The sequence below is a fragment of the Ranitomeya imitator genome, chromosome 6 (assembly GCF_032444005.1).
Source record: "Ranitomeya imitator isolate aRanImi1 chromosome 6, aRanImi1.pri, whole genome shotgun sequence".
Taxonomy (NCBI): domain Eukaryota; kingdom Metazoa; phylum Chordata; class Amphibia; order Anura; family Dendrobatidae; genus Ranitomeya; species Ranitomeya imitator.
Window position 1 is genome coordinate 567193261 of NC_091287.1, and position 24305 is coordinate 567217565.

The following is a 24305-nucleotide window of genomic DNA, read 5'->3' on the forward strand; positions in this document are numbered from 1 at the left end:
GATTCTCTTGGATATATTCGGACATTGCTTGAGTCTCGGTAGGAGACAATGGATAAATACGACCTCTAGGTGGAGTAGAACCAGGAACAAGGTCTATCGGGCAGTCATAAGCGCGGTGCGGCAGCAAAATCTCCGCTTCCTTCTTGTTAAAGACGTCCGTGAAAGCGCAATAGGCTGGAGGAATTCCCACGGATTCCGAAGCAGACCGAGAGGAGGACGCAGGCTTGACGGGAAGCAGGCACCTGTTCAGACAAGACTGTCCCCACGGTAGAACATCTCCAGTACGCCAGTCCAGAGTGGGTTCGTGATCTCTCAACCAAGGAAGACCCAACAGGAAAGAATGAGACAAAGAAGGTAAAACATAAAAGGCCAGTTTCTCACGATGAAGAGCTCCAATCTGAAGTTCGACTTCCTCCGTAACCAAGTTGACGGTCTCCCGCAAAGGCTGACCATCAACGGAAGCTATTTGTCTAGGAGTCTCCAAGGGTCTAACAGGTATCCCAAGCCTGTTAACAACCTCGAGCTGAACAAAGTTCCCAGCCGCTCCTGAATCAACATAAGCCTCCATAGAAAAGTGACGGGAACCTAAATGTAGAATAACAGACAAAACCAGAGGCGGAGAGGAATCATAACCACCTAGGAAGGCCTCTCTTACCTGTCCTAGGTGGAGGCGTTTCCCGGCTTCTGAGGACAGGCACGTAAGAGATGAGAGGCACTGCCACAGTAAAAACAAAGACCTTGTGCGAGTCTCTCCTTGCGGCGTTGCTCAGAAGACTTAAGGCGATCGACCTGCATGGGTTCAGGAGAAGATGAAGAGGCCACCGGGGCTGCTTGAGAAAAAGAAGTCCCTCGAGCAACAGTGGTCTGGCGAAGAGGTCTCTTCTCTCTGACAAGCTCGCGAGTGCGCTCCTGAAAGCACAGATCAATGCGTATGGCCAAGGAGATAAGATCATCCAAAGAGGTGGGAGTGTCCAGCCAGCTCATCCTTAATCTGTGAAGACAAACCACGCCAAAACGCTCCACCAAAGCCTCATTATTCCACCCAAGGTCTGAGGACAGAGTCCAGAAACGGATGGCGTACTGGGCTACTGAGAGATTACCCTGGTAAAGGTTAAAGAGGGACTCTGTGGTAGAGACCAGACGACCAGGTTCATCAAAAACCTTGCAGAAGGTATCCAGGAACAGATTGAGTTGGGAGACCAAAGGATCATCACGCTGCCAGAGGGGATTAACCCACGCCAAAGCCTCACCCTCCAAATGGGATACTATAAAAGCAACCTTAGCTCGGTCGGTAGGATAAAGTAGCGGAGACAATGCAAAATGCAACTGGCATTGATTAAGAAAGCTGCGGCACGCTTTAGGATCCCCACCATACCGAGGAGGTCGAGCAAGTCGGGGCGAGGGTTGTGGCGCAGAGACAGGAGTGGAAACAGAGGCCACATTCTGGAGGGAGAGAAGCCGATCATTAATGGAGGCCATAAAATTCAAAATATGGGACTGAGTGTCCCGTTGTTGACCTAGATCCTGCTGAAGGACAACCAACTGAGGAGCAATACCAGGATCAGAAGGCTGTAAAGCCGCTAGGCGAGACTCCATATTCTTTAAAAACGACATGATCCTAGTCTGGTTTTCACGCAAAAAGAGTAACTCTTTTAGAGTGGCGGAGACTCCAGCGGGGTCCATGGCCTGATGTTACTGTGAGGCTGTAAGAATCTGGCTGCACTCGGATGTCACCCGAGTGCAGTCCTATTTGAGCGTGTCAATTCAAACAGGGAAAAGGGAGAGTGGACCCACTGGACCGTGACGACGAACCCCTCTCGGACGAGCTGACCAGCTGGACCGCCCCTTATACAGGGAGAGTTAGGGGCAGGCCCGTGAGGGACTATCGCCACGGAAGCTGGAGGGTCGACTGAGATAGACGGGTACACTGTAGGCAAAAAGGGACAGAGGGAACAGAAAGGAACTACTGAGACGAGGGAGAAGATGGGAACGCTACGGAGATACGGAGGCTGGCAGGACAATATGGAGACACTGAGGCTGACGGGAGCAAGGAAAGGATATAGGAGCCGGGCAGGTACCGCAGAGGAAAAGGAACTGAAGGAACAAGGCAGGAACACAGGAAACAGGCAGGCACAGCAGAGAGAAAGGAACTGAAGGAACAAGGCAGGAACACAGGAAACAGGCAGGCACAGCAGAGGGAAAGGAACTGAAGGAACAAGGCAGGAACACAGGAAACAGGCAGGCACAGCAGAGGGAAAGGAACTGAAGGAACAAGGCAGGAACACAGGAAACAGGCAGGCACAGCAGAGAGAAAGGAACTGAAGGAACAAGGCAGGAACACAGGAAACAGGCAGGCACAGCAGAGGGCGGGGGAGACCCAAAGTCAGAGAGCTAGGAATGCACAGAGACCACAGGTGGCCAGAAGCACTTGTAAACACAAATGAACATCAGGCACAGAGGAGCAGCAGGAAGCAGTTTACATAGCAGCATGGGAGCTACTTCCGGGTTACAGTCCTCCAGGATGACAGAGAGGACAGGAAAGAGCGCCAACAGAGGAATCAGATGTGTGCACGCGCAGAGCTGAATGCGACGCGCGCGCACACCCGGCGAGCTGCAGTGGGGAGAGGCGGCAGCGGCAGCAGCGGCATGACAGCTTGTAAATACAACCGAAATACTTCTGTGTGATGTGCAATATGTCAGCATTTTGGGCCCCATGTTAAACTTTGCCTGGGGCCCCACTTTGCCTAACACCGGCCCTGCCTACAAGTGTACACAGATATGATACAGTCACCATGTGACCAGTGGGCCTGTGTGACTACAAATGCCAGGGCTGAATGTTAGTCCCAGTCCGGCCCTGACTGGAGGGGTATAATCTGGACTAGTCCAGTTTATACCCCGGGTATATTCTGGGCAGGGGGGGGGTTAATCTGGCCTGTTACACCGGCGTCTGTGAGAGCGCCGATGTCTGGGGAGAAATAAGGGGGGACGCCGGCTCCATGTAAGAAACGCGCCCCCGAATATTGTAGATTCAGCCACAATATTGTTCCTCTCACCTTCCCATCTGTAGATCCATCAGTGGTCGCTGTCCTCGCGGATCCTCCACCCAACGCGCTGGGCCGGCCACTAGGCTGAATGACTGGGTCCTGGATGCCACGGTGCGGCCCCAGCTCAGCCCCCTCCGCTCTATGAGATCCTGTGGGATCCACTGTGATGAGCGATCCCAGGCCAGGGATCAGGGGATCAGAGAGGAGGAGGACGAGCAGCAGAGGTGACGTTCTCCAGGGAGGACTCATCCTGGAATCAGGAGGTCATTGAATCCATAACTTGGGAGAGCAGATCACAGGGCGGATACTGTAGGATCCGATGCTGGCAATAAGGGGCCCCAGGTGGCACATCCAGGTACAGGGGCCCCACAAAGAGCAAACAGGAGTGAATGCAATAAATGGGAGACACTGACCGGTCAGAGGGGTCCAGAAATCCAGCAGGGACTGAGCTCATCCACTGCACAGACTGGGAGGGCCCAGCGCAGGGGCCCCGGGGCACAATCCACACATTTCCTCTCCTGGGACCTCTCCAACAGCTTCTTCCCAGGGAATAATTCCTCGGGGCGAGGGGGGAGGGCGGCAGAAGATCCAAACCACAGGATGAGGGGGACATACACAGTGTAGAGGCGCGGTGTTACTGATAACGCTGCTCTTACATAGGACTGCCGGTGACATCTACATCATTATCTGTACTCAGAGAGTTATAACTGTGTTGTTACATAGGACTGCAGGTGACATCTACTCCATTATCTGTACTCGGAGAGTTATCACTGTGCTATCTGTGGTGTTACATAGGACTGCAGGTGACATCTACTCCATTATCTGTACTCAGAGATATATCACTGTGTTATCTGTGGTGTTACATAGGACTGCAGGTGACATCTACTACATTATCTGTACTCAGAGATATATCACTGTTATCTGTGGTGTTACATAGGACTGCAGGTGACATCTACTCCATTATCTGTACTTGGAGAGTTATAACTGTGTTGTTACATAGGACTGCAGGTGACATCTACTCCATTATCTGTACTCGGAGAGTTATCACTGTGCTATCTGTGGTGTTACATAGGACTGCAGGTGACATCTACTACATTATCTGTACACAGAGTCATCACTGTGTTATCTGTGGTGTTACATAGGACTGCAGGTGACATCTACTACATCATCTGTACTCGGAGAGTTATCACTGTGTTATCTGTGGTGTTACATGGGACTGCGGGTGGCATCTACTCCATTATCTGTACTCAGAGAGTTATCACTGTGTTATCTGTGGTGTTACATAGGACTGCCGGTGACATCTACTCCATTATCTGTACTCAGAGTCATCACTGTGTTATCTGTGGTGTTACATAGGACTGCAGGTGACATCTACTACATCATCTGTACTCTGAGAGTTATCACTGTGTTATCTGTGGTGTTACATGGGACTGCGGGTGGCATCTACTCCATTATCTGTACTCAGAGAGCTATCACTGTGTTATCTGTGGTGTTACATAGGACTGCCGGTGACATCTACTCCATTATCTGTACTCACAGTTATCACTGTGTTATCTGTGGTGTTACATAGGACTGCAGGTGACATCTACTCCATTATCTGTACTCAGAGTCATCACTGTGTTATCTGTGGTGTTACATAGGACTGCAGGTGACATCTACTACATCATCTGTACTCGGAGAGTTATCACTGTGTTATCTGTAGTGTTACATAGGACTGCAGGTGACATCTACTCCATTATCTGTACTCAGAGAGATATCACTGTGTTATCTGTGGTGTTACATAGGACTGCAGGTGACATCTACTACATTATCTGTACTCAGAGAGATATCACTGTACGATATGTGGTGTTACATAGGACTGCAGGTGACATCTACTACATTATCTGTACTCAGAGAGATATCACTGTACGATATGTGGTGTTACATAGGACTGCAGGTGACATCTACTACATTATCTGTACTCAGAGAGATATCACTGTACGATATGTGGTGTTACATAGGACTGCAGGTGACATCTACTACATTATCTGTACTCAGAGAGATATCACTGTACGATATGTGGTGTTACATAGGACTGCAGGCGACATCTACTACATTATCTGTACTCATAGAGTTATCACTGTTATGTATGGTGTTACATGGGGCTGCAGGTGATATTTTCACCTGTCTCACACCATCACTGACACTTACTATTTTTAATGTTTGTGGTGTAAACTGAACCCTAAAATTATCCTGCTGTCATTGGCAGGAGGAGGAGAAGTCCTTACATCCGATAAAAACACGGAATCAGCACAACACCCTCATCATCCTCATCATCCTCAGCACATCACACATGTGTCTGCCAGCTGGGAATTCTTTCCTCTTCCACTTCCAGAAATCCTTGTGATATAAAACTATCCACAGCAAAGATGGATGAAGGAGGGGAGGGAGGGATGGAGGGAAGGACAAAAGGATAGGTGGAGGAAAGCATGGAGGGATGGAGGGAGGGCGGAGGGACAGAGGGAAGGAGGGAAGGAGAAATGGATAGGCGGAGGGAAGGTATGAGGGATGGAGGAAGGGACAGAGGGAGGGAAGGGCAGAGGGAGGGACAGGGAAGGGTGGACAGAGGTATGAGGGAGGGGTGGATGTAGGAAGGGGCGGAGGGAGGGATGGAGGAAGGGAAGGAGAGAAGGGCAGAGGTAGGTATGGAGGGAGGGACAGTGGGAAGAGCGGTGGGAGGGATGGAGGGAAGCGTGGAGGGAGGGACAGAGGAAGGAAAGGGTGGAGGGAGGGGTAGAGGGAGGGACAGAGGAAGGGTGGAGGGAGGGGAGGAGGGAAGGGTGGAGAGAGGGAGGGAGGGAAGGGCAGAGAAAGGTACAGAGGGAGGGACAGTGGGAAGGGTGGAGTGAGGGACAGAGGGAGGGACAGTGGGAAGGGCAGAAGCAGCGGTGGAGGGAGTGTTGGTGGAAAGGGCAGAGGGAGGGACCGAGGCAATTTGTCGTGCAATTTCTCCTGAGTACGCCTATACCCATTTGTGGGGGAAAGCTACTGTTTGGGCGCACGGCAGGGCTCAAAAGGGAAGGAGCGCAAATGGAATTTTTGAGCGCAATTTAGCTGGAATAGATTGCGGACAGCATGTCACATTTGGGGAGCCCCTGAGGTGCCAGAAAAGCAGGAACCCCCACAAGTGCCATCATACATCCATTACTTAAAAAACCATCCCTCGATCAAAACTGTGCCGCTAATTATAGACCTGTCTCTAATCTTCCCTTCATCTCTAAACTCCTCGAACGCCTGGTCCACTCCCGTCTTATCCGCTATCTCTCAGATAACTCTCTTCTCGACCCTCTTCAATCTGGCTTCCGCTCTTTACACTCTACTGAAACTGCCCTCACTAAAGTCTCTAATGACCTACTAACAGCTAAATCTAATGGTCACTACTCCATGCTAATTCTCTTGGATCTCTCCGCAGCTTTCGATACTGTGGATCATCAGCTCCTCCTCACTATGCTCCGCTCCATCGGCCTCAAGGACACCGTTCTCTCCTGATTCTCCTCCTATCTCTCTGACCGATCCTTCACTGTATGTTTTGCTGGTTCCTCCTCCTCTCACCTTCCCCTTACTGTTGGGGTTCCTCAAGGATCAGTCCTAGGCCCCCTCCTCTTATCTTTGTACACTGCCCCTATTGGACAAACAATCAGTAGATTTGGTTTCCAGTACCATCTCTATGCTGACGACACCCAATTATACACTTCTGCTCCCGATATCACACCGACCTTTTTAGATAACACCAGTGATTGTCTTACCGCTGTCTCTAACATCATGTCCTCCCTCTATCTGAAACTAAACCTGTCAAAAACTGAACTCCTCGTGTTCTCTCCCTCTACTAACCTACCTTTGCCTGACATTGCCATCTCCGTGTGCGGTTCCACCATTACTCCAAAGCAACATGCCCGCTGCCTTGGGGTCATCCTTGATTCTGACCTTTCATTCACCCCCTACATCCGATCACTGGCTCGCTCTTCTTACCTGCATCTCAAAAACATTTCTAGAATTCGCCCTTTTCTTACTTTCGACTCTGCAAAAACTCTGACTGTTTCACTTATTCATTCTCGTCTGGACTATTGTAACTCTCTACTAATCGGCCTCCCTCTTACCAAACTCTCCCCGCTCCAATCTGTGCTGAATGCTGCAGCCAGGATCATATTCCTCACCAACCGTTACACCGATGCCTCTACCTTGTGCCAGTCATTACACTGGCTACCCATCCACTCCAGAATCCAGTACAAAACTACTACCCTCATCCACAAAGCACTCCATGGATCAGCACCACCCTACATCTCCTCCCTGGTATCAGTCTACCACCCTACCCGTGCCCTCCGCTCCGCTAATGACCTCAGGTTAGCATCCTCAATAATCAGAACCTCCCACTCCCGTCTCCAAGACTTTACACGTGCTGCGCCGATTCTTTGGAATGCACTACCTAGGTTAATACGATTAATCCCCAATCCCCACAGTTTTAAGCGTGCCCTAAAAACTCATTTGTTCAGACTGGCCTACCGCCTCAATGCATTAACCTAACGATCCCTGTGTGGCCTATTTATAATTAAAAAAAAAAAAAAAGGTTCCTCGCATCATGTTCTCATACACTTTATGCAGTTAATAGCCCTCTGTGTCTGTACTGCTACATACTTAGGCAGGTAACTGGTTCATGCAGCTTTACATGAACACCCGAGCCTTACACTATGGCCGGTCCGAATAACTAAAGCAATTGTTACCATCCACCTCTCGTGTCTCCCCTTTTCCTCATAGTTTGTAGCTTGCGAGCAGCAGGACCCTCACTCCTCCTGGTATCTGTTTTGAACTGTATTTCTGTTATGCTGTAATGTCTATTGCCTGTACAAGTCCCCTCTATAATTTGTAAAGCGCTGCGGAATATGTTGGCGCTATATAAATAAAAATTATTATTATTATTACAAGTGACCCCATTCTGTAAACTACAACTCTTGAGGAATTCATACAGCAGAGTAGTGAGCATTTTTAGCCTTCAGGCCATTTACAGAATTCAATAACTAAAGGCAGAGTAAATGGAAAATTACCAAATTTTTTTCCACTAAAATGTTACCTAGACCTCAAGTTTTTAATTTTCAAAAGGGTAACAGGAGTAAATGGACAATTCGATTTGTTGTGCAATTTCTCCTGCGTGCGCCAATACCTCCTAAGTAACTTCTTTTCAGGCACGGTGCAAGGCTCAGAACAGAAGGAGCGCCATATTATACTTCAGATATTACCGTTATGGTTTGCAGGTGCCATGACCCACTGGCAGAGCCCATGAGGTACCAGAACAGCAGGATCCACCTTAAGTGACCCCAACTTACAAACTACACTCCCCAATGAATTCATCTAGAGGTGCAGTGATCATATTGACACCACAGGTGTGTCACAGAATTTTATACTTTTGAGCAGTGAAGAAAATAGGTATTAGGCCTTCCGGTAATCCATAGTCCATAATAACTGGAAGCAGACTGTCATGGAGAGTGGTCAGTAGACCGCAGCATCTGATTATGTTTCTCCTCCGTGGGTGAGCCACATTTTTTCTGCCTGCTGAAACGCATCTGGTCAAAAATAAGTTGGTTGTTTCTTCCTTTCTGGACAGTAGGCCTGGGGTTGAACTTGATCGTGGCTAGGTTTGTCTAGGTCCAGGGCCTCCACATACTCTGTCCAGACCTATACCCATAATCTCCATCGGTTCTGCACCTGTGAAACGGGTTAAATCTACAGACAGGGGCCATGCACTCAGAAGGTATAGACTGTTATGTGCTAGAGGGTGGGTCCTCTCCTGTGGTTCTTGGACTTCCTTGGCTCACTCTACACAACCCTGTGGTAGATTGGCAGGCACAGGAGGTGGTAAAGTGAAGTGGGTATTGTCAAGGACCCTGCTTGGGCACCCGAAATGCAAGGTTGGATACCCAGTCTGTGGCTAAATACCTGTCTGGCTTTGATGTGTTTTCTTAGCAGGAATGCCACGAACTTTCTCCTTATCGTCCTTATGATTGTGCCCTGACTGGCATATTGGGCCCGGTGGGCAGAGGGGGCCTGCATTGAGCCCTCTCTTTTGCCCATCGTGCCTGGGCCTCAGCGACAGGCTTTTATCGGTACAGTAACTGAACCTGCGTCCGAGACGCAGGCTCAGTTACTCTATTGCCTTGCGGGCCCGCACGGCAATGGTTAAAGCCGCCAGCCAATCGGATGCTGGCAGCTGACGTCAGCACGCACGTCGCCGGCATATGACGTCATTGTCATTCGCCGGCGAGTGCACGCTGAAACACCGAGAGGGATCTTCTTCGCAGGAGCGCAGCCAGGTAGGAAGAAAGTTTTTTTTGATTATTTTTATTGAAAGCGGCAAGCCGCAATGTTTCACCGGCAGGATGGAGATATATGGACCATGTGTCTCCATCCTACCCGGCGCAGAATGGAGACACGGGGGAAGGATAGGAGACACAGGGGAAGAATGGAGACACGGGGGCAGGATTGGAGACACGGGGCAGGATTGGAGACACGGGGCAGGATTGGAGACACAGGGGCAGGATTGGAGACACAGGGGCAGGATTGGAGACACAGGGGCAGGATTGGAGACACAGGGGCAGGATTGGAGACACGGGGCAGGATTGGAGACACGGGGCAGGATTGGAGACACGGGGCAGGATTGGAGACACAGGGGCAGGATTGGAGACATGAGGGCAGAATGGAGACGGGGCAGAATAGAGACAAGGGGGCAGAATGGAGACACGGGGGAAGGATTGGAGACACGGGGCAGGATTGGAGACACGGGGCAGGATTGGAGACACGGGGCAGGATTGGAGACACAGGGGCAGGATTGGAGACACGGGGGCAGGATTGGAGACACGGGGGCAGGATTGGAGACACGGGGACGGATTGGAGACATGAGGGCAGAATGGAGACACGGGGCAGAATAGAGACAAGGGGGTAGAATGGAGACACGGGGGAAGGATTCGAGACACGGGGCAGGATTGGAGACACGGGGCAGGATTGGAGACACGGGGCAGGATTGGAGACACAGGGGCAGGATTGGAGACACGGGGCAGAATAGAGACAAGGGGGCAGAATGGAGACACGGGGGAAGGATTGGAGACATGAGGGCAGGATTGGAGACACGGGGCAGGATTGGAGACACAGGGGCAGAATGGAGACACGGGGGAAGGATTGGAGACACGGGGCAGGATTGGAGACACGGGGCAGAATAGAGACAAGGGGGCAGAATGGAGACACGGGGGAAGGATTGGAGACATGAGGGCAGGATTGGAGACATGGGGCAGGATTGGAGACACAGGGGCAGAATGGAGACACGGGGGAAGGATTGGAGACACGGAGCAGGATTGGAGACACGGGGCAGGATTGGAGACCCGGGGCAGGATTGGAGACAAGGGGGCAGAATGGAGACACGGGGCAGGATTGGAGACATGAGGGCAGAATGGAGACACGGGGCAGAATAGAGACAAGGGGGCAGAATGGAGACACGGGGGAAGGATTGGAGACATGAGGGCAGGATTGGAGACACGGGGCAGGATTGGAGACACAGGGGCAGAATGGAGACACGGGGGAAGGATTGGAGACATGGGGCAGGATTTGAGACATGAGGGCAGAATGGAGACACGGGGCAGAATAGAGACAAGGGGGCAGAATTTAGACACGGGGCAGGATTGGAGACATGAGGGCAGAATGGAGACACGGGGCAGAATAGAGACAAGGGGGCAGAATGGAGACACGGGGGAAGGATTGGAGACATGAGGGCAGGATTGGAGACACGGGGCAGGATTGGAGACACAGGGGCAGAATGGAGACACGGGGGAAGGATTGGAGACATGGGGCAGGATTTGAGACATGAGGGCAGAATGGAGACACGGGGCAGAATATAGACAAGGGGGCAGAATTTAGACACGGGGCAGGATTTGAGACATGAGGGCAGAATGGAGACACGGGGCAGAATAGAGACAAGGGGGCAGAATGGAGACACGGGGCAGAATAGAGACAAGGGGGCAGAATGGAGACACGGGGGAAGGATTGGAGACATGAGGGCAGGATTGGAGACACGGGGCAGGATTGGAGACACAGGGGCAGAATGGAGACACGGGGGAAGGATTGGAGACATGGGGCAGGATTTGAGACATGAGGGCAGAATGGAGACACGGGGCAGAATAGAGACAAGGGGGCAGAATTTAGACACGGGGCAGGATTGGAGACATGAGGGCAGAATGGAGACACGAGGCAGAATAGAGACAAGGGGGCAGAATGGAGACACGGGGGAAGGATTGGAGACATGAGGGCAGGATTGGAGACACAGGGGCAGAATGGAGACACGGGGGAAGGATTGGAGACATGGGGGCAAGATTGGAGACACGGGGCAGGATTGGAGACACAGGGGCAGAATGGAGACATGGGGCAGAATAGAGACAAGGGGGCAGAATGGAGACACAGGCCAGAATGGAGACACGGGGCAGAATGGAGACACGGGGCAGAATGGAGACACGGGGCAGAATGGAGACACGGGGCAGAATGGAGACACGGGCCAGAATGGAGACACGGAGCAGAATGGAGACACGGGGCAGAATGGAGACACGAGGGCAGGATTGGAGACACAGGGGCAGAATGGAGACACAGGGGCAGAATGGAGACACGAGGGCAGGATTGGAGACACAGGGGCAGAATGGAGACACGGGGGCAGAATGGAGACACCGGGCAGAATGCAGACAAAGGGGCAGGATGGAGACAGAGGGCAGGATTGGAGACACGGGAGCAGGATTGGAGACATGGTGCAGGATGGAGACATGGTGCAAGATGGAGACAGATGGGGCAGGAATATGGGGCAGGATGGAGACAGATGGGGCAGGATCATGGAACAGATGGGGCAGGATCATGGGGCAGGATGGAGACAGATGGTGTAGGATCATGGGGTAGGATGGATACGATGGAGACAGATGGGGCAGGATCATGGGACAGATTGGGAAGGATCATGGGACAGATGGAGCAGGATCATGTGACAGATGGGGCAGGATGGGGAGATCATATTGGGCAGAATGGGACAGATGGGGCATGATGAGGAGATCATATGTGGCAGGATGGGACATCACATGGGGGCAGGATAGGAGAACATATGGCTGGAGCCAGAAATGAGACATACGAGGGCCAGGATGGGGGATATTATTACCATAGGGGCTAGATAAGGGATATTATGACTGCAGTGAAGTATTTATTTTATTTTTTGAGGATACTGTTTTAAATGGGGGGGCGGTCCTGTTACTGTGCAGAGCAAAACTGTTGCTTTTTTCTTAATCTGGTGTAGTTTAGAATTTGGGAAAAAATAAGTAATGTATTCTGCAAGTGGTGCTCTAGATGAGATGAGCCCTGGCTGGATGAAGTGACGGCGGTCTGTGCAGGATGAAGAATAAAAGCGAAGATAAAGGACTTCACCTAGAGACGTCACTGGTGTGTCATTGTGTTTTCTGTTCACTGACACTATACACTGTATACTATATACAGCGGTCCTGTGTACAATGTCACCAGTGATCACTGTATTACCTTTACATTATACACTATATACAGAGCTCCTGTGTATAATGTCACCGGTGATCACTGTATTACCTGTAAACAGACACTGCATACTAAGTACAGATCTCCTGTGTATAATGGCACTTATGGTGATATTAGTATTGTGTTTTTTTTATTACTGATCAGTAGTATTGTTGTATTCAGTAACTATGTGGTGGTAATATGTTGTCCGGCCATGGTGTGGCAGTATTTGTTCCTTGTATGTGCTATTATTTGGTCACTATGTAGTGGTAATATGTTGTCTAGTCGTGGTGCGGTGGTATTTTTTTCCTTGTATGTGGTATTATTGGTCATCATATGGTCGTAATATGTGGTCTGGACATGGTGTGGTAGTATTTGTTCCTTGTATGTGCTATTATTTCGTCACTATGTGGTGGTAATATGTTCTCTGGACATGGTGCGGTGGTATTTGTCCCCTGTATGTGATACTATTGTTCATTTTAAAAATTGAAAAATAACTAAACATATACCTAAATTGTATTGGATATTTTAACAAATGTTTAATAGGTTAGAGTAGAGTAGGGCCCGACATTGTCGTGGTGGCAGCATAAAAAATCTTTTGACTGTGGACAGTTCGAGGGGTGGAAGCGGGGCTGGGGTGGAGCCTGGGCAGAGTGTCAAGGGGACCTCAAAAATTTTGCCAGTATGGGCCCCAAAATTCCTAGTGGCAGCCCTGACTGTGCCATTAATTTTGTCCCTGGAAAGAAGCTGCCTAAGAGCAGACTGTACAATATCTCTGGTCCAGAAAGCACGCCAAGAAAGATTATATTGCAGAAAGTTTGTCGAATGGTCACATCTGACCATCCTCATCCACCATTGCTGTGGGATTTTTCTTTGTAAAGAAGACAAGGGGTTATGCCCCTGCATAGATTTCCACAAACTCAATTAGATCATGATTTGGGATCCATATACACACCCTCTAATCTCTGACCTCTTTAATCAGATTGTAAAAGCAAAATGGTTTTCTAAACTGGATCTCAGGGAGGCATATAATCGCATTCGTGTTAAAGAGGGGGATGATCGGAAAACAGCTTTTATTACAACTGAGAGACACTGTGAGAACCTTGTGATGCCATTTAGGTTGAAGAACGCGCCCTCTGTCTTTCAACACTTTGTAAATGACATCTTCAGCCACCTGGTAGGTAGATTTGTTGTGATCTATCTGGATGACATATTAATTTATTCACCTGACCTTGAGTTACATCAGGTACATGTCAGGCAGGTCTTACAGATACTCGGAGGCAATAAATTATTTGTCAAACCAAAGAAATGTATATTCTCGGTTGAGGAGATCCCTTTTCTAGGATATGCTTTATCAACCACCGGTTTTCTCATGGATCCGGCAAAAGTTCGGTCAGTACTGGATTGGGATCGTCCTGAGGATTTGTAGGAGTTAAAAAGGTTTTTGGGTTTCACCAACTACTACCGTGAGTTCATCAAAAACTTTGACAGATATGACCAGGAAAGGGACAGACTTTTCCAAGTGGTCCAGTATGGCATGGGAGGCATTCAATACCTTGAAGGAGTGTTTTGGATCTGCGCTGATTCTCATACAGCCTGATGTCACTCAGCCTTTTATTGTAGAAGTTGACGAATCTGAAGTGGGGTGGGGGCTGTATTGTTGCAGGGTGAGTTTCCTGGTATCGGGGGAAGCGGGGACCCTATATTACACAGGATAGAGGCCTCTCCCATATTACACAGGATGGAGGCCTCTCCTACATAACACAGATGGAGACCTCTCCTATATTACACAGGATCGAGGCCTCTCCAATATTACACAGGATGGAGACCTCTCCTATATTACACGGGATAGAGGCCTCTCCTATATTACACGGGATGGAGGCCTCTCCTATATTACACGGGATGGAGGCCTCTCCTATATTACACGGGATGGAGGCCTCTCCTATATTACACGGGATGGAGGCCTCTCCTATATTACACGGGATGGAGGCCTCTCCTATATTACACGGGATAGAGGCCTCTCCTATATTACACGGGATGGAGACCTCTCCTATAATACACAGGATGGAGGCCTCTCCTATAATACACGGGATGGAGGCCTCTCCTATATTACACAGGATGGAGGCCTCTCCTATATTACTCAGGACGGCGGCCTCTCCTATATTATACAGGATGGAGACCTCTCCTATATTACACGGGATAGAGGCCTCTCCTATATTACACGGGATGGAGGCTTATGCTATATTACACAGGATGGAGGCCTCTCCTACATTACACAGGATGGAGGCTGTTATGGACCTGGTGGTTAGGAGCACCCGGAACGACCTGATGGGTAAACTCACACAGGACAAGCTCTGGGAAGTGGGAGCTCTGCTGACCGCAACCCCTAATCCTATCACACAACTAGAAATAGCCGTGGAGCGTACCTAACACGACCTAGACGTCTCTTCACAGCCTAAGAGCTAACTAGCCCTAAAGATAGAAAATAAGCCTACCTTGCCTCAGAGAAATTCCCCAAAGGAAAAGGCAGCCCCCCACATATATTGACTGTGAGTTAAGATGAAAGTCACAAACACAGAAATGAAATAGGTTTCAGCAAAGGGAGGCCAGACTTACTAAACAGACCGAGGATAGGAAAGGTATCTTTGCGGTCAGCACAAAAAACTACAAAAGACCACGCAGAGTGTGCAAAAAGACCTCCGCACCGACTCACGGTGCGGAGGTGCCACTCTGCATCCCAGAGCTTCCAGCTAGCAAGGCAAAATCATGCTACCAAGCTGGACAAGAAAATAATGAACAAATAATAACTAGCAGGGACTTAGCTTCTGCTGGAGTAGACAGGTCACCAGAAAGATCCAAGAGCGAACTGAACCAGTACAGGAACATTGACAGCTGGCATGGAGTAACGATCTGAGTGGAGTTAAATAGAGAAGCCAACCAAAGGATAAACCACGTCACCTGTGTAAGGAACCTCAGAAGCAGCAGCTTCACTCACAGCCACCAGAGGGAGTCCATGGACAGAACTCACCGAAGTACCATTCATGACCACAGGAGGGAGTTCGATAACAGAATTCACAACAGGAGGCCTCTCCTATAATACACGGATGGAGGCCTCTCCTATATTACACGGATAGAGACCTCTCCTATATTACACAGGATAGAGGCCTCTCCTACATTACACGGATAGAGACCTCTCCTATATTACACAGGATAGAGGCCTCTCCAATATTACATGGGATGGAGACCTCTCCTATATTACACGGGATGGAGGCCTCTCCTATATTACACAGGATGGAGGCCTCTCCTATATTACCCAGGATGGAGGCCTCTCCTGCATTACATGGATGGAGACCTCTTCTATATTACACAGGATAGAAGCTTCTCCAATATTACACGGGATGGAGACCTCTCCTATATTACACGGGATAGAGGCCTCTCCTATATTACACGGGATAGAGGCCTCCTATATTACACAGGATGGAGGCCTCTCCTACATTACACAGGATGGAGGCCTCTCCTATAATACACGGGATGGAGGCCTCTCCTATATTACACAGGATGGAGGCCTCTCCTATATTACTCAGGACGGCGGATTCTCCTATATTATACAGAATGGAGGCTTCTCCTATATTACACGGGATGGAGACCACCCCTATATTACATGGGATGGAGACCACGCCTCTATTACACGGGATGGAGACCTCTCCTATATTACACAGGATGGAGACCTCTCCTATATTACACGGGATGGAGGCCTCTCCTATATTACACGGGATGGAGACCTCTCCTATATTACATGGGATGGAGACCTCTCCTATATTACACAGGATGGAGACCTCTCCTATATTACACAGGATGGAGGCCGCTCCTACATTACACGGGATGGAGGCCGCTCCTACATTACATGGGATGGAGGCCTCTCCTATATTACACGGGATGGAAGCCACTCCTACATTACACGGGATGGAGACCTCTCCTATATTACACAGGATGGAGGCCTCTCCTATATTACACAGGATGGAGACCTCTCCTATATTACACAGGATGGAGGCCTCTCCTACATTACATGGGATGGAGACCTCTCCTATATTACATGGGATGGAGGCCTCTCCTATATTACACAGGATGGAGGCCTCTCCTATATTACACGGGATGGAGACCTCTCCTATATTACACAGGATGGAGGGCTCTCCTATATTGCACAGGATGGAGGCCTCTCCTATATTACACGGGATGGAGGCCTCTCCTATATTCCACGGGATGGAAGCCTCTCCTATATTACACGGGATGGAGGCCTCTCCTATATTACACAGGATGGAGACCTCTCCTATATTACACGGGATGGAGGCCTCTCCTATATTACACAGGATGGAGACCTCTCCTATATTACACGGGATGGAGGCCTCTCCTATATTCCACGAGATGGAAGCCTTTCCTATATTACACGGGATGGAGGCCTCTCCTATACTACACGGGATGGAGACCTCTCCTATATTACACGGGATGGAGGCCTTTCCTATATTACACGGGATGGAGGCCTCTCCTATACTACACGGGATGGAGACCTCTCCTATATTACACGGGATGGAGGCCTTTCCTATATTACACGGGATGGAGACCTCTCCTATATTACACGGGATGGAAGCCTCTCCTATATTACACGGGATGGAGGCCTCTCCTATATTACACAGGATGGAGACCTCTCCTATATTACAGAGGATGGAGACCTCTCCTATATTACACGGGATGGAGGCCTCTCCTATATTACACGGGATGGAGGCCTCTCCTATACTACACAGGATGGAAACCTCTCCTATATTACACGGGATGGAGACCTCTCCTATATTACACGGGATGGAGGCCTCTCCTATACTACACGGGATGGAGGCCTCTCCTATATTACACGGGATAGAGGCCTCTCCTATATTACACGGGATGGAGGCCTCTCCTATATTACACGGGATGGAGACCTCTTCTATATTACACGGGATGGAGGCCTCTCCTATACTACACGGGATGGAGGCCTCTCCTATATTACACGGGATAGAGGTCTCTCCTATATTACACGGGATGGAGGCCTCTCCTATATTACACAGGATGGAGACCTCTCCTATATTACACAGGATGGAGACCTCTCCTATATTACACGGGATGGAGGCCTTTCCTATATTACACGGGATGGAGACCTCTCCTATATTACACGGGATGGAAACCTCTCCTATATTACACGGGATGGAGACCTCTCCTATATTACACGGGATGGAGGCCTCTCCTATACTACACAGGATGGAGGCCTCTCCTATATTACACGGGATAGAGGCCTCTCCTATATTACACGGGATGGAGACCTCTCCTATATTACACAGGATGGAAGCCTCTCCTATATTACACAGGATGGAGGCCTCTGTTATGATAAAACCATACTAAGGACCAGGGGGCACTCATTACGGTTAGCAGAAAGGTGATTCTAACAGCTGAATGGAAAGAGTTCTTTATAGTTAGAGCAGTCAGACTGTGGAAAGCTAACCACAAGATGTGGTAATGGCCAACACTATAACAGCTCGTATACAAGGATGATTATTGCGGGTTATAGACAATTTAGTGACAAATGTATAATTGGTGGAGCAGGGTTGAACTTGATGGACCGGGTTTTTCTTAACCTGTACAGTTATGTGACTGAAGATGCATCCATGGTCTCTCCTGCAGAAGAAAACAGCGTTGGCCCAGGTGGCCCCTTTCCCCCATGGGCCTGGGGGTTGTGGCCGCGATCATTACACACCTAGATAGATGGAGAAAAATGATAAATTAAGAAAAAGATAAAAGTTAGAAACTAGAGAGCGAGATTTAATGTACATCACGTAGATAACAGTCAGATATAAATGTGATACACGGACGGATATAAGAGACAAGAAGAATGCGGCCGCCACTTCTTATGGGCCATTTGCACTAAAGCTGTTCCATCCAGCATGTCCACATGGATATTCCCTCTCTGAACCCTGCTTATACAGGTACTATACAGATGATCAGGTTTTTAAATACATCAGATAGGGATTATATACATTAGGTAGGACTGCTCTATATGGGTATACCTTGACGATTGGTGGAGCAGCTTAGTATACATTTTTTTGCAAAAAAATGTATCAACTAAATACCCTGTTTTTTCCATCTTTTGACTAGCACTTGCTTATTACTGTGATTTTTTTTACAACAGCGTATTTTTGACCTCACTGTGTTCTTTTGTGTCTTAAAGGTACCATATAGTCATAGATACCCGGGTATCCCTAGTTGAAGCGCTTAAAAGACCTTTGTATTATATTTATATGCATTTCTATTGCAGGTTTGTGTAGGTTATACTCAGTGTGGCAGTCCAGGGGGTCCCTTGATAACACACATTTGATTTACACCTGTTCTCTGAGTTCCTGAATTGACCTTCCTGATAGGTAAATTTATTTTAAATCCCAGGCAATACACTTTTCAGGAAACCTTGGATTGGCATAGTGATTTCACCTCTGGCTGAGTACGTATATTAGAGTATTTCAATCGGTTTCCTTCACATAATAACTTCTACTTTATCTGCTATTTGAGTAAAGACAATTCTGGGATTTCTGCCTCAGTCTCGATTTGTAACTCACTGGATCTTATTCCGACGTCTGGTCTATTCTTTACAAGTGAACAGGAATCTGCAGACACATTTCATCCCACATTCTCAGTGCTGTAACTGCTGCACAGTCACAGCGGAAGAATGACAGACACGTCTTAAAGAATCAGCGACTGTCAAAATAGATTTATACAGGGCAGGGCATTAATAAATAGTCACTCTAATGTGAGTTCACCTCGAAGAATGTGCTGAAAAGGTGGAGCACTGACAATAACTGAGGGGGGCTCCAGACGTCAGGTGCAATATAACTTATAATACTGCCCCTATGTACAAGAATATAACTACTATAATACTGCTCCTATGTACAGAAATATAACTACTATAATACTGCCCACATGTACAAGAATATAACTACTATAATACTGCCCCCTATGTACAAGAATATAACTACTATAATACTGCCCCTATATACAAGAATATAACTACTATAATACTGCTCCTATGTACAAGAATATAACTACTATAATACTGCTCCTATGTACAAGAATATAACTACTATAATACTGCCCACTATGTACAAGAATATAACTACTATAATACTGCCCCTATGTACAAGAATATAACTACTATAATACTGCTCCTATGTACAAGAATATAACTACTATAATACTGCTCCTATGTACAAGAATATAACTACTATAATACTGCTCCTTTGTACAAGAATATAACTACTATAATACTGCCCCTATGTACAAGGATATAACTACTATAATACTGCTCCCTATATACAAGAATATAACTACTATAATACTGTCCCCTATATACAAGAATATAACTACTATAATACTGCCCCTATGTACAAGAATATAACTACTATAATACTGCCCCTATGTACAAGAATATAACTACTATAATACTGCTCCTATGTACAAGAATATAACTACTATAATACTGCTCCTATGTACAAGAATATAACTACTATAATACTGCTCCTATGTACAAGAATATAACTACTATAATACTGCTCCTATGTACAGAAATATAACTACTATAATACTGCCCCTATGTACAAGAATATAACTACTATAATACTGCTCCTATGTACAAGAATATAACTACTATAATACTGCCCCTATGTACAAGAATATAACTACTATAATACTGCCCCCTATATACAAGAATATAACTACTATAATACTGCCCCCTATATACAAGAATATAACTACTATAATACTGCCCCCTATATACAAGAATATAACTACTATAATACTGCTCCTATGTACAAGAATATAACTACTATAATACTGTCTCCTATGTACAAGAATATAACTACTATAATACTGCTCCTATGTACAAGAATATAACTACTATAATACTGCCCCTATGTACAAGAATATAACTACTATGATACTGCTCCCTATGTACAAGAATATCACTACTATAATACTGCTCCTATGTACAAGAATATAACTACTATAATACTGCTCCTATGTACAAGAATATAACTACTATAATACTGCTCCTATGTACAAGAATATAACTACTATAATACTGTCCCTATGTACAAGAATATCACTACTATAATACTGCCCCATGTACAAGAATATAACTACTATGATACTGCTCCCTATGTACAAGAATATAACTACTATAATACTGCTCCTATGTACAAGAATATCACTACTATAATACTGCTCCTATGTACAAGAATATAACTACTATAATACTGCTCCTATGTACAAGAATATAACTACTATAATACTGCCCCCTATGTACAAGAATATAACTACTATAATACTGCCCCTATGTACAAGAATATAACTACTATAATACTGCCCCTATGTACAAGAATATAACTACTATAATACTGCTCCTATGTACAAGAATATAACTACTATAATACTGCCCACTATGTACAAGAATATAACTACTGTAATACTGCCCCCTATGTACAAGAATATAACTACTATAATACTGCTCCTATGTACAAGAATATAACTACTATAATACTGCCCCTATGTACAAGAATATAACTACTATAATACTGCTCCTATGTACAAGAATATAACTACTATAATACTGCTCCTATGTACAAGAATATCACTACTATAATACTGCTCCTATGTACAAGAATATAACTACTATAATACTGCTCCTATGTACAAGAATATAACTACTATAATACTGCTCCTATGTACAAGAATATAACTACTATAATACTGCCCCTATGTACAAGAATATAACTACTATGATACTGCTCCTATGTACAAGAATATAACTACTATAATAATGCCCCTATGTACAAGACTATAACTACTATAATACTGCTCCTATGTACAAGAATATAACTACTATAATACTGCCCACTATGTACAAGAATATAACTACTATAATACTGCCCCCTATGTACAAGAATATCACTACTATAATACTGCTCCTATGTACAAGAATATAACTACTATAATACTGCTCCTATGTACAAGAATATAACTACTATAATACTGCTCCTATGTACAAGAATATAACTACTATAATACTGTCCCTATGTACAAGAATATCACTACTATAATACTGCCCCATGTACAAGAATATAACTACTATAATACTGCTCCTATGTACAAGAATATCACTACTATAATACTGCTCCTATGTACAAGAATATAACTACTATAATACTGCCCCCTATGTACAAGAATATAACTACTATAATACTGCCCCTATGTACAAGAATATAACTACTATAATAATGGAAGAACTAGAAGCAGCAATATCTACAGGTAACTTTGACATAGTGGGAATAACCGAGACATGGTTAGATGAAAGCTATGACTGGGCAGTTAACTTACAGGGTTACAGTCTGTTTAGAAAGGATCGTAAAAATCGGAGAGGAGGAGGGGTTTGTCTCTATGTAAAGTCTTGTCTAAAGTCCACTTTAAGGGAGGATATTAGCGAAGGGAATGAGGATGTCGAGTCCATATGGGTTGAAATTCATGGAGGGAAAAATGGTAACAAAATTCTCATTGGGGTCTGTTACAAACCCCCAAATATAACAGAAAGCATGGAAAGTCTACTTCTAAAGCAGATAGATGAAGCTGCAACCCATAATGAGGTCCTGGTTATGGGGGACTTTAACTACCCGGATATTAACTGGGAAACAGAAACCTGTGAAACCCATAAAGGCAACAGGTTTCTGCTAATAACCAAGAAAAATTATCTTTCACAATTGGTGCAGAATCCAACCAGAGGAGCAGCACTTTTAGACCTAATACTATCTAATAGACCTGACAGAATAACAAATCTGCAGGTGGTTGGGCATTTAGGAAATAGCGACCACAATATTGTGCAGTTTCACCTGTCTTTCACTAGGGGGACTTGTCAGGGAGTCACAAAAACATTGAACTTTAGGAAGGCAAAGTTTGACCAGCTTAGAGATGCCCTTAATCTGGTAGACTGGGACAATATCCTCAGAAATGAGAATACAGATAATAAATGGGAAATGTTTAAGAACATCCTAAATAGGCAGTGTAAGCGGTTTATACCTTGTGGGAATAAAAGGACTAGAAATAGGAAAAACCCAATGTGGCTAAACAAAGAAGTAAGACAGGCAATTAACAGTAAAAAGAAAGCATTTGCACTACTAAAGCAGGATGGCACCATTGAAGCTCTAAAAAACTATAGGGAGAAAAATACTTTATCTAAAAAACTAATTAAAGCTGCCAAAAAGGAAACAGAGAAGCACATTGCTAAGGAGAGTAAAACTAATCCCAAACTGTTCTTCAACTATATCAATAGTAAAAGAATAAAAACTGAAAATGTAGGCCCCTTAAAAAATAGTGAGGAAAGAATGGTTGTAGATGACGAGGAAAAAGCTAACATATTAAACACCTTCTTCTCCACGGTATTCACGGTGGAAAATGAAATGCTAGGTGAAATCCCAAGAAACAATGAAAACCCGATATTAAGGGTCACCAATCTAACCCAAGAAGAGGTGCGAAACCGGCTAAATAAGATTAAAATAGATAAATCTCCGGGTCCGGATGGCATACACCCACGAGTACTAAGAGAACTAAGTAATGTAATAGATAAACCATTATTTCTTATTTTTAGTGACTCTATAGCGACAGGGTCTGTTCCGCAGGACTGGCGCATAGCAAATGTGGTGCCAATATTCAAAAAGGGCTCTAAAAGTGAACCTGGAAATTATAGGCCAGTAAGTCTAACCTCTATTGTTGGTAAAATATTTGAAGGGTTTCTGAGGGATGTTATTCTGGATTATCTCAATGAGAATAACTGTTTAACTCCATATCAGCATGGGTTTATGAGAAATCGCTCCTGTCAAACCAATCTAATCAGTTTTTATGAAGAGGTAAGCTATAGGCTGGACCACGGTGAGTCATTGGACGTGGTATATCTCGATTTTTCCAAAGCGTTTGATACCGTGCCGCACAAGAGGTTGGTACACAAAATGAGAATGCTTGGTCTGGGGGAAAATGTGTGTAAATGGGTTAGTAACTGGCTTAGTGATAGAAAGCAGAGGGTGGTTATAAATGGTATAGTCTCTAACTGGGTCGCTGTGACCAGTGGGGACCGCAGGGGTCAGTATTGGGACCTGTTCTCTTCAACATATTCATTAATGATCTGGTAGAAGGTTTACACAGTAAAATATCGATATTTGCAGATGATACAAAACTATGTAAAGCAGTTAATACAAGAGAAGATAGTATTCTGCTACAGATGGATCTGGATAAGTTGGAAACTTGGGCTGAAAGGTGGCAGATGAGGTTTAACAATGATAAATGTAAGGTTATACACATGGGAAGAGGGAATCAATATCACCATTACACACTGAACGGGAAACCACTGGGTAAATCTGACAGGGAGAAGGACTTGGGGATCCTAGTTAATGATAAACTTACCTGGAGCAGCCAGTGCCAGGCAGCAGCTGCCAAGGCAAACAGGATCATGGGGTGCATTAAAAGAGGTCTGGATACACATGATGAGAGCATTATACTGCCTCTGTACAAATCCCTAGTTAGACCGCACATGGAGTACTGTGTCCAGTTTTGGGCACCGGTGCTCAGGAAGGATATAATGGA

The 24305-nt window shown here is 46.2% G+C and overlaps 2 protein-coding genes across 5 annotated transcripts in view; one reads left to right on the forward strand and one right to left on the reverse strand.

Moving 5' to 3' along the window:
* Nucleotides 1-3587, reverse strand: part of LOC138643214 (multiple epidermal growth factor-like domains protein 6) — a 191545-nt gene extending 187958 nt beyond the window's left edge. For 3 of the 4 annotated variants that reach the window (XM_069732065.1, XM_069732063.1, XM_069732066.1), the window contains exon 1: nucleotides 3054-3587. In XM_069732065.1, the coding sequence (XP_069588166.1) occupies nucleotides 3054-3293 (240 nt within the window). In that variant the 5' untranslated portion in view covers nucleotides 3294-3587. The remainder of the gene's footprint in view (nucleotides 1-3053) is intronic. The other variant, XM_069732062.1, reaches the window with a different exon arrangement.
* Nucleotides 1-24305, forward strand: part of LOC138643509 (uncharacterized) — a 1192186-nt gene that overhangs the window by 216800 nt on the left and 951081 nt on the right. The gene's annotated exons all lie outside the window — the stretch shown is intronic.